This window comes from Rhodamnia argentea, chromosome 3 (genome assembly GCF_020921035.1).
Source record: "Rhodamnia argentea isolate NSW1041297 chromosome 3, ASM2092103v1, whole genome shotgun sequence".
In the NCBI taxonomy this organism is placed as follows: domain Eukaryota; kingdom Viridiplantae; phylum Streptophyta; class Magnoliopsida; order Myrtales; family Myrtaceae; genus Rhodamnia; species Rhodamnia argentea.
In genome coordinates, this window is record NC_063152.1 from 13,389,413 (window position 1) to 13,405,320 (window position 15,908).

Below are 15,908 nucleotides of genomic sequence, written 5' to 3' on the forward strand. Positions count from 1 at the left end.
AATGGTGAGATTTATGATGGCATAAGCTAATTCGCTTATCACCTTTTGGGGTGAGGTTTTGTTGTTTGCTGTCTAGATACTTAATCGTATGCCTTCTAAATCAGTTACTTCTACTCCATATGAGTTGTGGATAGGTCGATAATAAGATTTGAGTTTTCTTAGACCTTGAGAATTTGCTGCCTTTACTCATAAGTTCTCCTACATGTATGGAAAATTGAGCCCTAGAGCAAAAAGAGTATCTTCATGAGATACTAAGAGCACTCAAAAGGGTACGTATTATAGGTGAGTAAGAAAGTAAAAGTGTAACTGAATATGAATCACGAGATGTCACATTCTTAGTGAATGAATTTTCAAATAAGCGCTAGAAAAGTGAAAAAATATTCTCTGTTTCAAATCTTGGATAGTGATAATGATTTTACTAGAGCATCTCATCCAAGTGGGAGCAATGTGAGAAGTGGGGAATTTGTTTCAAACTAGTCTCAATTGTAACCACCTGATGTAAAAATGTTGTCATTATCTAATCCGAGTGGGAGCATAATGGAGAATGATGTACTAATTGTACAATCTCCAATTTGGCGAGTAAGTCGCAAAAGCTTTCTCCGTCGACTCATCAATGTTTAGACATTGAAGGTAAAGCTTTTATGGTCACTCTACAAGAAGAGAATGAGCCAAGGAATGTAAATGAGGCTCCGACTTGCCCCGATAAGGAAAATTGGATATAAGCAATGGAAAAAGAGATTGAGTCAATAGGATCAAATCAAGTTTAGAAACTGATTGATCTTCCGCATGGACGCAAAGCCATTGGGAGCAATGAGTTCTCAAAATAAAGCCTAAAGTTGATGGCTCGATTGAGAGATATAAGGCTCGCCATGTGTTGAAATGATATATACTTTTTCGTAATGCCATATTGGCATATGATTTTGTAATGATCGATGAAGATCATTATGTATATATCAAAAGATCCAACGATCGATATTTGATCTTCTCATTATATATTGATGATATACTAATTGCTAGGAGCAATATGGAGCTTGTCATTACAATCAAGAATTGGTTATGTTCCAATTTTGAGATAAAAGATATGGGTGAGTCTGCATACATTCTCGAAGTTAAGATTTCAGGATATTTTCATAGAGATTGTGATCTTTTTCACAAGAGACTTGCATAGGTAAGGTTCTTGAATGATTTCGTATGCAAGATTGTACACCCAAAGATGCTCCTATTGCAAGAGGTGAAGGTTTGAGCCGTAGAATATGTCCCGAGACTCCACAAGTAAATGAAGAAATGAAAAATATTCCATATGCTAATGCTATTAGAAGCTTAATGTACACTATGAAGTGTACTAGACCTAATACTTATTATGCAGTTGGAATGGTAAGTGTACCAATCCAATCTAGGTCAAGCATATTGGATTGCCGTCAAGAGATTTTCAAGCTATTTGAAAAGTACTGCTGATTTTTGCTGAGTTATCAAAGTAGAGATCCGTGCCTTGAAGGCTACATCGATATTGAATGAGGAAGAGGTTTAGATAAGAGGAAATCTACCTCTGGGATTGCATTCTTACTTAACGATGGCGCCATGTCATGGAGTAGTAAGAAGCAAACGCATATGGCCTTATCCACGATAGAAGCCGATCTCGTGGTGTTATCGGTAGCAATACAAGAAAGTGTTTGGCTTAAGAGATGTTTGGATCAATGAGGTATTGGTAAGGATGCTACGAGTCCAATTATTGGTTAATTGTGATAGCCAAGCAGCAAGAGCCTATACTAAAGATCCACTACCAAACCAATTATATAGACACGAAGAATGACTTTGTAAAAAAATATGGTTGTACGAAAAGATGTGAACATACAATACATATATACGCATAGAATGATAGCAGATCCTATGACGAAGTGAATTCCCGAAGATGTTTCCCTAAGACCTGTGTTGACAAAGGAATTAGTTCTATACATTGAAATATCTAGAAGTGCGTAGAAGTTAAAGTATTAGATATTTATATTTCCCAAAGTTCACAGTTAATGATACTTGTTATCATTATTGATGCCTATTAGCTTGTATGACATTTATGCATATTGATGCTTAGTGCATTATATTGAGAAGGTATGTCGGACAGATGAGAGATTATCCTACACACACGGGTAATCGCCTTTATTTACTGCGTGATGAATAGAGATGAGACGATTTCAATCTTATTATCTAGGTGATAATAAAGAGCTCAAGATTGAAATTTTGATGTCGCCTTAATAGAAGTGTTAAGATGAGGTCATAATGTTTATTATGTTTGAAAGTTAAATAGCCCATGTATTTCACTTTATCCGTCTTTAATGCTAGATGTGAGTTTTGATGGATTCTTTCAAAAGAGTAGATTTATTAACTCAAGCTAGACATTGAGTATATTTGAGTTATCATCCGTACGGTATTAAGTTGAAAGACATACGTTCCATGGGAAATGAGAAAATACCGTAATACGTACTTCATATTACATGTGCATGAGACGACCAATAAGAGTTAGTGGAAGTTTTGATCTCAACTTTCAAGCCGTGTGAGAGTTTTGAGGGTAAGAGTTCCTCAATTAAGTCCTCTCATGACTCTTACTTATTCTCAAGATTTCTTTTCGGTGTTCGCTATCATAGGGTGTTACCAATAGTCATGAGATTGATTCAATCTAATGGGACATTTCTAGAAAAGTGAGTTGGACTGAGATTGAGAGGTTTAAGGGAAGAGGAAGATTAATTTGTTTTGATATCACATTCAATCTTTGTATTCACAAGTCAATCAATTATAATTATTTGAGTTTAATTATGATTGTGAATACAATGCATACGAAGTGCTTAAAGAGATAAAGAGAGATATGGTGTAAATGTGATTGATTGATCTAGGGTACCGCATACCGAATCTACTCTAAATTAATATGCCCATTTTAAGCTGCCATATACTTCCAACGGATGTACGGCAACGAGTTCTCGTAGTATGCTGGTCCCATAGATTATTTGTTGATATGAACATTATAGAGAAGAGAGAGTTATTGATAGCCCATCATAAGCGAGTGGGAGATGTTGGATTTAATGGGTGTATGGGAAGGACCATGGTCCACCCATGTAGGCTATCAGAGCCCTTGACCCATATTGGATAACCGCTTAAGGCAGTTATCAAATTTATTTTGAACGTGATAAAGGGTCACGTTTCAAGCGTCATTATTCTCTCGTTAAGAAAACAGACGTCGTTGCTTCCTCATATCATTCAAGAGAGAGAAACGAAAAGAGGGGAGTAGAGAACGAACGAACGACGAATTCCAACTCAACTTCCGAAAATCATATGGACGAACAATCTGTCGAGGGACTAAAACGATAACATATAATCTGTGGAAAAACGAGGTATGTTCGTTCTGTGATATGCTTCTCCGATCGGTGATTCAAGATGATTCTAGGGCTTGTTGATTCAGAGTAATTCCGCTGCGTATGTTTATGGTATCGGTTCCCTTCAATATATGCTAATCGACATTGGTGTTTTTTGATGCAGCATATCCAGTCAGTTGATAGCCGTCGATATGAATTTATTGGAGGGAAGTTGAAATATTCTTTAAAACTCGACATCGGCAAGGTAGTGGAGGTGAAGGGCGTGCATTCTTTGGAGGGAACAATTGCCACTCCAAAGTAGGATCGTTGGACATATGGAGAAATTTACATACGGCAGGAGTAACCGTCTAAGAGTATGGATGCAAGATTTGTGGAAATACAAGAACGTGGAAGCACTCGAAGGAAGTTACTCAAGGGATGCAACTGCTGGAGACCTTCAGGAAGTAGTTTCCTTGGAACCAGTATAATTACTACCAGTCTTCCATCAGAGATCCCGCGGCACAAATCAAACAAATTTACTTTATCTTTATCTTCATGCATTGCACCTTATCTTTCGTAGTTGTAGCTTTTAGATTTGCGTTGTAGACATAAATTCTGGCGTATATCTCTATCTTGAGTATTGTGTCGTTGATTAAATTCTGTCATAGTTTGTTAACACTTGGTTACTCTATCGAGTTTGTATTGCCAAATCTTGCGGTCAATTTAAATTCCGGTATGATTTACGCTTGGACATTCTTGTTGTAATCGAATTGGTTGTTGTTTATTTGCCGGTGATACTTCTTGTTCGGAGTTGGCTCAGGGACCATGTCCTTTCTTATTAAAAGCCGAAGAACGACTTTCGGCAAAAGATATTTCGTCGCGAGAGAAATTTCGATGGAACGGACTGGATTGTCATAAATGAATTATTGTCGAAGCTCGATTTAGTGGTGAGCTCAAAATCAACTTCCCCAAAATCCGAACCGATAAGGCTCGAACTTGACTCAGTCTTGCACTTCAACTCGTAAACGATATACCCGAGCTCGAGTAGCTTGATTCGTTGGTTCGTGACGAATCAATTAGAGCCCGATTTCGAAGAAGCATGGGACAAAAAGCTGGTAAAGCGCACAATTGTTTCAACCATGACTGCTTCTCCCAAAGGTCAAGCCTGTGATAAGTTGTTTTCATTTTGCAATCATCACCCATCATCGCTGGTGGTTGCTATCGCCGACCCAGTCCTCCACTCCCTTCTCTCTATCTCCTACCCTTCTCTTCTACATTTTGCTTTTCTTTCTTCCTAGAGTCAAATTAGTTTCTTTCAATTTTGACATCATAGATTCCAAAAGATCTAATTGCACAAGATCATAGATTAGGGGGACTGAAAGTGAACTTCATTTTTGTTGTTGCACGCTCTAGTAAAAGTGCTTGAATTTTCTCTCGTCTTTTTTTTCCGTACAATAGTACTTTACTCCTTTCTCAACCTTCTTTACACAAAGACTTCGTTTTTCGTATTTTTGGCCGGTCATTTTATTCATTTAACATTTTGTAATCACTTGGTGAACAACTCACACATACCATGAACCTACTATATAAGTTTTTTTTTTTTTTTTGGTCAAATACCTAGTATACAAGTTCAATATTTTCTTTTTTTGGGTAAGTGCACTGAAAGTTTTAAAACTTGCAAACAAAGTGTAGTCAAATCACAAAAATATAAAAAATACAATCGGATATTAAAATTTGTGCGAAAAAGTGTTACGAAGTACTTCCATTAATGAGGGATGAGATTGACCTATTTGAAATTTCTAACACTTGGTTAGTCTTTAGCTATAAGATTTATGATTTATTGGCTGGTAAATAATGTTGCAAAGTAAAATTATCAAATCCGAGCCCTCAAAAGCATTCCACCTTAGTTTAAAACAATCTTCACTAAAGGATCTTCTTCATAAAAAATTTCTTGAGAGAAGGATAGGATAAGTGCTAAAAATTGTGTACGGCGCTCACTTTAGTGTCAAAAGTTTCATTCAGATTACTTTAAGTGTCATTTTTTTTATTATAAAAAAACGATCATTTGAGTGCCAACTTCGATATGCATTGACTGAAATCTGATGTGGCATTTTTTATTATTAATATTTAAAGTTGACATGGCCTACCAGAGATCCAGTCATCAATAATTTAAAAAATACAAACTTAATTAGTTTAAAAAAATAAAAAGCTAAAAATTCAAAAAAGGCTAAAATTTGAAAATTTCTGCTATATTCTTATTGCTACGCTAGATGCAAACATACTTTTCTCCCAATTGGTAAGCAAGAGTTCTATTGATGAATAAACAGACTCGAAACTCAGTGGAAAGAATGAAAATATTCTTTTTCAAGATTAATAACTGAATCTTAGGAGAATTTTTTATGGACGTGTGAAGCCGAAAGAGACCAAAGAGAATTAGGATGTGACACAAGTACGAACTTAAATGGATATGTCACTCATCACCTGTAGAAATACTCAAGGGATAAGAGCAAAATAAAATATCCTTCTTGTTCTCAAGCCAAATGCTCAAATAAGTTATGAATCAAACGAGTCTGTATTATTACTCCTCATAACATGTTTATATAGATTAGCATGGAACAACCTTCTAAGCATGAGTGAACTATCAAATAGGTAATAGACTAAGCATTAAAGACATCGACACTACCCAAATATTAAAAACATAGAAACTATATTAACAACTGAACCTCAAGGGATATCTTCATGGACGTGAGTGTCTGAATAGCACTTTATCCCAGAATCGATAATAAGCAAACCTCCATGATTGGATAAACACTAACGGACCACAAAATGCCCAGAAACCAATGACGAACCCAATCGGTATGCCCATGTAAAACCACTTGAAGTCATTATCATCACTGTCGTCATCGTCTCTAGCTTCTTCCGTTCCGTTCCTGGTAATTGAGCAACTTTTGTTGAGCTGAAGCCCGCACAATCCGAGGTTTCCTTCAAAAGAACTTTTAGAAAACGTGAGAAACTGTCCGCTAGTCGGGATGCTTCCCACAAGTTGATTGTTGGAGAGGTTCAGGAATGAAAGGAAATCAAGATTCGCAAGTTGAGCCGGTATGGTTCCACTGAGGTAGTTCCATGAGAGGTCCAATGACTCAAGCTGATGCAAATTCCCCAAAACAGGAGGAATTGAACCCGAAATGGCATTATGCGATAGGTTGAGAAAATAAAGTGCTTTGAGATTCCCAAGTGTGTGTGGTATTGGACCCTCCAATCTATTGCCCGAGAAGTCGATCGACGTGAAAATAGTCAGGATCCTAACAAGTTCTAGCTGTAGACCTTTCAAGGTTACACTAATTGTATCTTCGTAATAGAGCCCACTCGAGGAAAACTGATACTGCAGGCGATCGAAGTCCACATTGGCCTTCATAGCCACCCAAGATGCAAAGAGACTCGCAGGGAGTGTGCCGCTGAAATCATTTGAAGATAGGTCAATGATTTGAAGCATTTGCCAGGTGATGTTGCTATGCGGACATCGAATTTCCCCGTGCAATTTGTTGAGTCGTAAAACAAGGACACGGAGACTTGATATGGCCTTGAAATGGCATGGAAATGTCCCGCCTATTTGATTGTCCCCAATGTTCAAAATCTCCAACTTCGTGCAATTTGCCGGTGACAACGGAATCTGCCCCCGTAAAAAATTCTCACCGATATCCAATGTTTTCAAATTGCATGTTTCCGGGATATTTTGCGGAATATCGCCACTCAACTGGTTACTTCTCAGATTCAATACCACGAGGGACCCCATCATTAAGCAATCGGGAATAGTTCCATTCAGATGGTTATGCGATAAGTCAAGAACTTCAAGATAACCAGCTTTGCAAATTGACTTTGGGATGGTCCCATGGATATTATTCTTTGAAAAATCCAGGTACTTTTTCCATCGAATGTTTGAATGGAGGTCGACGACATGAGTATGATTGTGCAGAGCTGTTTGGAAACCTTCAAAGAAATTAGAGGAAAGATTGAGAAATGCAAGATGTTCTAGTGTCCATATCCATCGCGGTATCTCCCCTTGGATATAATTGTGGGAGAGGTCAAGGGACTCCAAATTGGACTGGTTAGCCAAAAACCGAGGCAATGCCCGCAACCGGCAGGAAGCCAAATGTAACCCATATAAATCAGGGAAAGAGGATGCGGCAGCAGAAGCAAACGCCATGGTGTTAATGGACAAGCCACTATACGATAGATCAAGAACAAGTAAATTTTCAAATCCCTCAAGCGCATCGATATTCATCGAGCCACTAAAATTATTGGAAGAAAGGTCGAGGTAACGGAGCCCTCGCAGTTTGTAAATGGATGCTGGTATTGATCCTTGTAACTGATTGCTACCCAAGTTAAGCATGTCCAGTTGATACGAAGAGATATTCGAATATATCATAAGTCGACCACTAAATCTGTTTTTTGAAAACCGTATCTCCGTAAGTCGGGGAAGTGTAAACAGAGCTGGGGGAATGTCCCCTTCCAATGCATTGTCTTGCAGGTCCAGAATTTCAAGATTCGGAAGGTCTTCCCAGCCAACGGAGGTTATCCGACCCGTTAAAGCATTATGAGATAAGTCTATTTGGGTCAGATTTCTGGATGCACCATATGTCGGAACCGAACCAGTAAGATTGATTAAAAGACAAGTCCAAATAAGTCAGCTTTCTGGATGCACCATACGGCGGAACTGAACCAGTAAGATTATTAAAAGACAAGTCCAAATAAGTCAGCTCTGACGGGTTCTCCATCGAGCTCGGGATCGATCCACTTAATGTGCAATCATGCAATTCTAATCTCGACAATTTTCTGAGATTACCGATTGAATCTGGAAGCCTCCCCGAAATATTCGTTCCACTCAGGACCAGAGTCTCGAGAGAACTATCCTCCAGAAAATCGGGCAAAGAAACCTGAAGAAGTGGGTTGAAGGAGAGGTCAAGGGTCCGAAGTGTTTGTACCTGAAAGACTTCTTGGGGTAATTCTCCCTGCAGGCCACAACCCATTAGGCTCAGAGTTTTCAAGCAGGAAAAATTCGCTAAGGAAGTAGGAACTGTGGTGGACAAGTCGTTGCCATCGAGTTGAATGACCGACAGATTAGCAAGACTCGTAAGAGAAGGGTGGATAGGACCGGATAGAGAACAGACCCGCATGCTCAACACCTCGAGCTTCGGCACTGAAGAAGACCACTCACTTCCCGCAGCAGACACAATGACCCCATCGAGGTACAGCTCTCTCAATTCCCCCAAATCCCCAATCAGCGACCTCAAATTAGGCTTCTCAAGCTTTAGCAGGCCCGGCTGGGAGTTATAAGGAGTAGAGAGATCAAGAGTGCGTAGCATCGACAGGCGCGATAGCTCCGCCGGAATCTTCCCGGCAAATCCAGCACAGGACAAGTTGAGATGTACCAACTGGCTAAGATTCCCGAGTCTGGATGGAATCGCTGAGGAGTCGAAATCGTTGAACGCCAAGTTTAGGCTCCGAAGGAACTCGAGCCTGAAGAGGCTCGACGAACTGTCGATTCCGCCAGAGATCGACTCTTCGCTCAAATCGAGACCGACGACCAGGCCTTCCACGCACGTCACGCCGCTCCATGAACCGGTGCTTCGGTCCCAGTGTACTAGCTTGGAAGACGCAGAGGCGTCGAAGACAATGCTGTCTCTCAGTTCGAGCAAGAGCGATATTTGGTCGACGCCGAGGCATTGGGCTGAAGCTGAAGAAGCCCTAGCAACGTCGGAGAAGATGGAGATGGTGGATATAGCAAGAAGAAGCCATAAGACGATTGAACGGTTCATCAGAAGAAGGAGGAAGAAGAGGGCCGGGAAGAGGGAGTCAACCAAAACCAAGTCGACACTCAGGAGTGGAGGAGTCGTCCAACGCAAGTGCAACCGAAGATTAACAAACAATATATTTGAACAAGAATTTGAAAACCCTTTGCCAGGATTTCGCCTTCAGTCCAGTTTGGTGGGGGTACACTACACACGCGTGAAGAATTTCAATTCCATCCGAACGTGAAGAAGGGTCCTGATTGAATGACTCTATCTGTGCTCTAACTTCTTCCAAAGTAGACGCAATAGCTTTAACTTGACTTGACTGGAGAATGCAAGATTTTTCGTTTCGGTGCTCCCTCTGTTCGCGGATTTGCAAAATGCAGTTTGTGGATGTTAAATACATAACGCGGATGGTAAATTTGAAATTGCCATAGTAACGAACCAAATTGTAAATCATCACTTGCTTTTTGTGGTTTTATATTTATAAAGGTAACTATTTGTATTATCAATGAAAAATTTTAACATAACTTTCAAAACGTTTTTAAGGGGCATAACTTTTAAAAATCGCTTGTAAGTCTATTGGCAAAATCGTTCACTTAAGAGTAACTTTTTTGGAGCCACGTCATCTTTTACCACGTCAACAAACGTAATAGTAAATAACATTTTTAACAGGTTCAACGACAATCCGATGGCCATCAACAAACGTAATAGTAAATACAAATCTACAGGTTCACCGACAATCCGATGGCCTTAAGGTGATCAGATCACCGATTACTTTGTACAAGAATCCTTGGTTTGATGTAGGCATGTCGGGATACTCCTCTTTTAGATCTATCTCTATGAATCTCTATGCTAGCGGCATAAGAAACTTTACCCAAATCATCCATCTTAAAAACTCAAGAAAAAAGTGATCTGCTTTCGTATAGCATGCCAAAATCAACACAGGCAAGCAAAGACCAATATATAGTACTGAGAAAATTATCTTGCTCCCACTAATTTTGAGATACACGCTTGACTACATACAAGGAGGAGTTGTGCTCTTACTGGAAGGCAGATGAACACGAACTATCCTCAATGCAATTTTAATGGAGCTGTGTTTGGTGACTTTGGTCCCATAAACCTTATGCGTATGCACCACTATCTAATGTGGGAATGTGCGCATTCATCATATCACTTGGTTGAGCAAATGGTGGCCTTAAGTGGCTCTTTACCGTTGATGCAGAAGTGATAAGGAAGAATGTTAGAGATAATTAAGGATTCTCTAGAATAATTTCTTATTTAGAGATATTTCTATATTTCTCAAGATTGCACGTATATCGTTGTTTGTGTGTATCTTTATTGACATATGTTGCCTTAGATAGTGATACATTATAAAGCCTATGAATAGGCTAATGTAATATTCATCATGATATATCGAATTACACAGAAATTCCCCAATTTCTTCTTCCGCATTTTTATTTTCAACTAAGAAGAAACATCTGCAATTCTTCCCTCCTTTCTGCATCATAAGTTCCCTTCTAGAGATCATATTTTCATTTCGCTCCCGTTTTATTTCCACAAGGTTGTTGTACTTTAGAACGTGATTTTCTTGTTTAATGTCCTCATTTGCAAAAGGAAAAAATGACAAAAATAGTCCCTAAACTTTGACTATAATATCGTCCCCGAATTTTTGATTTATTCAATATGATCCTTGAACTTTTGCCTAATGAGCAATGCGGTCCATCTAGATAGTAGTTTTTGATGGAGCTGTATTTGCTCCATAATTCTAATCATATCGTCATATAATTAGCATGTTAGACCCTATGCGTATGCGCCCCTATCTAAGGTTGACTTGACTTGGGAATGCGCATATTCATCAAATCACTTGGTTGAGCCTATGGTGGCCTCGAGTGGTTGTTTACTATTGGTGAAGAAGTGATAAGGAAGAAGAAACATCAGCAACTCTTTCCCTCCTTTCTGCATCATAAGGTCCCTTCTAGGGAACAGATTTTCATTTCGCTCCCATTTTATTTCTACAAGGTTTGCTACTTTAGGACATGATTTTCTTGTTTAATGTCCCTATATGTAAAAGAAAAAAAATTGAAAAAAATGGTCCCTAAACTTTCGCTGTAATATCGTCATTGAATTTTTAATTTGTTCAATATAATCTTTAAACTTTTGCCTAATGTGTAATACCATCCAACTAGACAATAGCTTTCAATGGAGCTATGTTTGGTCCATAATTCTAATCACATCATATAATTAGTTTTTTAGACCCTATGCGGATGCGCCACTATCTAAGGTTGACTTGACTTGGGAATGGGCACATTCAAGGATAAGTACAATACAAGTGTCACAACTTTTGTACGATATTCACTTGAATGTCATAACTTTCAAAACGTTCATTTGAGTGTCATGTAGGAGCAAAATCGTTCACTTGAGTGCCATTTTTGTTGGAAAAGCCGACGTGGACTTTTTGCTATTATTTTATTAATTTCTCAGTGCCACGTGATTTTCTTTACATTTTTTAATATTTTATGAAACTTTTTTTTATTTTTTTATGTTTTTATTTTTATTTGATTATTTAATATTTTAAAAAAAAAAAAAAAGAGAAACCCTTAGGTTTCTCGGATGGTGGCTGCCGAGGCCGCGACGGCCCCGGTTGACGGCCACCACGGCCTCGGTAGTCTCGGGTGAGGGCGCAAGACCCATTAAGTATTTTTGGTTAATGAGCTTTACGTCAAAAAATTTATGACTAAATTGGCATAATTAAACAATTTGAAACTAAATTAGCATAAATACAATAGATTTATGACTTTTTCAACAAACTTTTGTGGCACTTTTCCTGTCAAAGCTTATAACAAGTTCTTCTCATTTTCCAATCATCACCCATCATTGCAGGTGGTTGCTATCGCCACCCAGTCCTGCACCCCTTCTCTCTCTCTCCTTCCATTCTCTTCTACATGTTACTTTTCTTTCTTTCTAGAATAAAATTAGTTTCTTTCAATTTTGACATTATAGATGCCAAAACATCCAATTGCAGTCATCATCAAAGTCTTCCCAACTTGGTTCATTTCCGTTGGTGGCTAGTAATTTCACCTAGAGGGGGGTGAATAGGTGATGGAATGTGATTTTAAAAAATTTATTGCGGAGTTTAAATCACACAGAGTAAAACAGAAATCTTAGATGATGGGGACAGAGTGTGTCGCAATGAGCAAAGTCCATCGATTATGTAAAGTCCGATCCTCCAACTAAACATGTGGGGAGAAAAATAATTTATGCTTCATCAAAGGGAATGTGACTTAAGTTAGTTGAAAAAAATCAAAAGTGATGGTAACCCAACCTATATAATTGGAGATCCCATGAATTAGGTTCATATGGGTAATTGCAAGTTATTTGTTGATTTGGTAATGCGCTATTAAAATTGCCGTCTCTTCTAAGGTGAAAATAATGAAAGATTGCTATGTAAAAGAGCTTGAACTAAGCTCTTAATGAATTTTATAGCCATTATTGGTGATGCATTTAATTGCAGAATACATTAGATAGAATCACCTATACAAGTATGGAGTGAGGCCGCTCCTACGAAAATTTTTGGCTAAAATCTCCTGAGCACTTAAGAACAAACCAGGCACACACATAGCCTATTAGTGCAAAATCGCGTTGAACAACAAAATTGTGGGGGTGTAATATGATTGATGAAAATTATAATTCACAAATAAATTTTTGGTTCATAGGAGTTTCAAACATAACCAATGATTTCGTAAATCATAGTTATTCTTTCTAGATTTAGTTCATAGCTTAACAAGAACCAGCTTCTGATGTATTACATTCATTGAGTTTAACCTAACGTTTCTTTTTCAAGAATCTTTTGAAATATGAGCAATTGTTGGATATTTTCACTATTTTTGTATTATCGAAGCAATTGTTATTAATGCAATCAATTTGTAATAGCTCTGTATCGTTGATTTGATTTATTTCATTATTAACTCTCTTCCTTATTTACCTATAAAGAATCTCCTAGTACAACAAAAATATACCAAAATAAGATATCCTAATTTATTTCTTTCTCTTGATTGGCTGGGTTTTATTATAAAGTTATTGTTTTTGTTCCCTCTATTTATTCTATGCAGAATATAGAGGAAGATCTGTTGTATACTGGGAGAATAGCCACTAGAGCCTTACACACCGAGTTTCATATTCTGAGGGGTGAAATTATCTTTAAGAATAATGCTTGCACACCTTCGCTATTCTCGTCCTTATTTTTTCATCTTCTCCGACACATTCTCCTAACATGGGGCAAATCCTTCATTAGATTGGGTCCTCTCGACACGTGTTAACCAATCATTAGCCAATGTCACACAACACGCGACATTTTGAGGTCTGGGGTTTCCTCTATCGAACCACAAAGAACTCTCTACACAATTCACCGCTCTCTCGACTTGGAGCGGCTCGACACTCTCACCTACCACCCGAAGTACAATCCACAATTAAAATTACCTGCTCCTCTTCCTTCACATTTTTGGTGTTACTGTTATGCAACCCCGAAATTTTCGACCAAACTAAGGTACCACGGGAACAAAACACACTCTACCAGATTAAGAGGTTATATTGGTTCTTATTTTTGCCTTTTTGTTATAATTAAAAATCACTATTAGCATTCATCTAAAGAATCTTCAAAAAAAAATATTCTAAACCTATTGTAATAGCGTTAATTCAATCCTAAATATTTTTTAATAGTGAATTGACACGATTCTAATATATTTAAGATTTTTGGGATAATTTTTTTGGCATACATCCATAAGGCCAAAAAAGCAGAATCTTCCCAGGGTGAAGGATGATAGAAGCCCTCAATCTTGGGCACGAATTGAATACAAGGTGGGCCACGAAAAGCCAGTGATTTAGATTTCATTTATAATTCTTGATTGATTTACGGGTGGTGAGACAGCTAGCAAATTGGCATCACAACATTTTTTTTTTTTTTTTTTTGCATTCGGTTTAATAAGATAATGTCTTGCTGGTTGCCCACGAACTAGATTTGGGCCAAACCGGCGATTTTGGTCCAGTTCAATTTGCTTCGTTGCCTTGAAAATCAGAAGAAAGTGACAAGGCAATATTTCTACAAATTGAAGGGAAGTTTGTTTTCATCGTGACCTTATATTTCTCATAAATCTATTAACGGGACTCAACATTTTGGCTGTTGGCCAATTGAAAACTTAAGATTTTATTTTGATGAATCGGAAGGAAGGTATTTTATTTTCCGATAATTTTTTTTAAAATATTGAGTCACTTTTGGAAAAGTTATAAAGGGTGTCGAAAAGTGAAAGCTTTTAAGCGGTTTACATGAAAAAAAGAAAAAGTCAAAATGCACGAACCACACAGAGATTAAACAAAATTTGAAAAATTTCAATCTGAAATACATAGAACTGTAGATTCTCGGCTTTCTTCACGTTTTCTCCAACGACTAGGGTTGTCAATTTTTCTCACTCTCTGCGCTGCATTTTGAAGGGGTTTTAACTACTAATTGTATTATTAATGCTTAATTATTAACTTGGAGATTTTGACTGATATTCACTCAGAAATAAAAGGGACATGTAATCATTAAGTGAGGTTTCCTTACACGGTTTAGAAGGATCCAGGCAACAGACAACCCATCATTCTTCCATCTCTCTCTCTCTCTCTCTCTCTCTCTCTCTCTCTCTCTCTCTCTCTCCATTAATAACCGTTTACTTAGGCTAGTCGTCACCCTTTGTTCAGTATTTTGTGATATGAAATGTGGGGCAAATTTGTTAATGCCCACCATTCATGGGGACATGATCAATGATCGCCTTCCGTCTAGATGTAATGTTGATGGGTATTGTTAATGAAAAATGCGAGGATATATAAGTTAAGATGAATAAGCAAATTTCAAAAAGGAAAAAAGTAGGACTTCGTGAGAACATGGGAATTCCGCCCATTCTGATGCGGAGTGAGTTAAAACTTATGTCGATATAGACATTGTTATTAGATCAATATATCATGTTTATAGCGCAAATACATCTCCTACGTTAGAGGATGACTATTTGGTTCATTGACGATTTGCCATAATCCTAAATGAACATCTTTCGAAAGAAATTTTTTGCCATAATCTTGGAATTCATGAGTAAGATGGGCTAAAAGGGAAAACGGAAGTAGATTCAAGTGAACGGCAAGCAAGACGAGAAATAAAATGTTCCTTCTTTTTTCGACTTCCACAACTACCAGCAGAAGTAAATATCATGAAATGGCATTGAGTGCACATAAAATTCATCAATTCTGGAGAAAAAAAAAAAAGGGACATTTTATTTCACACACACACAAAAGATTTTTCTGACAAAATAAAGACTGGGTAGCTTCCAAAAAATAATACTCGAGTTCGCTATTTCACAGTCTATTTTATTTGAAATAAGTCAATCTCTATGATTAATTGTGTGTAACACAAAAAAAAAATCAATATATTGAAAATGTAAACTTTGCTTAATTGATTATTTACTAGTGCCCTCAAAAATTTACTCTTTGACGTCTCTTTAAAAAGCTACGGATGAAGTGATTAATCGCTAAACATAGATACGGCATAATCTTGAGAGTACTTTGACCACAAAAAAAAAAAAACACTTTGAGAGTACAGCCGGTGATCCTGTTGGTGAAATCTTATCCGACGCACATCAACGGAACAATTTACATGCACTTACAAATATTAATCGAACCGAAGAAATTCAATATCTTGCATGAGAAGACAAAACCAAAAAAAAAAGAGTAATGAAGGAAACAGCAAACCGCGTAC

The 15,908-nt window shown here is 37.7% G+C and overlaps 1 protein-coding gene across 1 annotated transcript; it reads right to left on the reverse strand.

The window, feature by feature from the left end:
- Nucleotides 1-5,863: 5,863 nt before the first annotated feature.
- LOC115757025 (receptor-like protein 35) lies at nucleotides 5,864-8,551 on the reverse strand. Its single transcript, XM_030697102.2, has 2 exons — nucleotides 8,047-8,551; nucleotides 5,864-7,976 (listed from the first exon to the last, which is right to left on the reverse strand). The coding sequence occupies exons 1-2, from the start codon at nucleotides 8,510-8,512 to the stop codon at nucleotides 6,076-6,078; spliced, it is 2,367 nt and encodes a 788-aa protein (XP_030552962.2). The 5' UTR covers nucleotides 8,513-8,551; the 3' UTR covers nucleotides 5,864-6,075.
- Nucleotides 8,552-15,908: the final 7,357 nt, after the last annotated feature.

Excerpts from the sequence above, each read along its gene's own strand:
- LOC115757025 (XM_030697102.2), bottom strand. The coding sequence starts at position 8,512 with ATGCGGGTCTGTTCTCTATCCGGTCCTATCCACCCTTCTCTTACGAGT. Across the intron at positions 7,977-8,046 it reads TCTTACTGGTTCAGTTCCGC|CATATGGTGCATCCAGAAAT; the intron begins CGTATGGTGCAT and ends GTTCGGTTCCGA.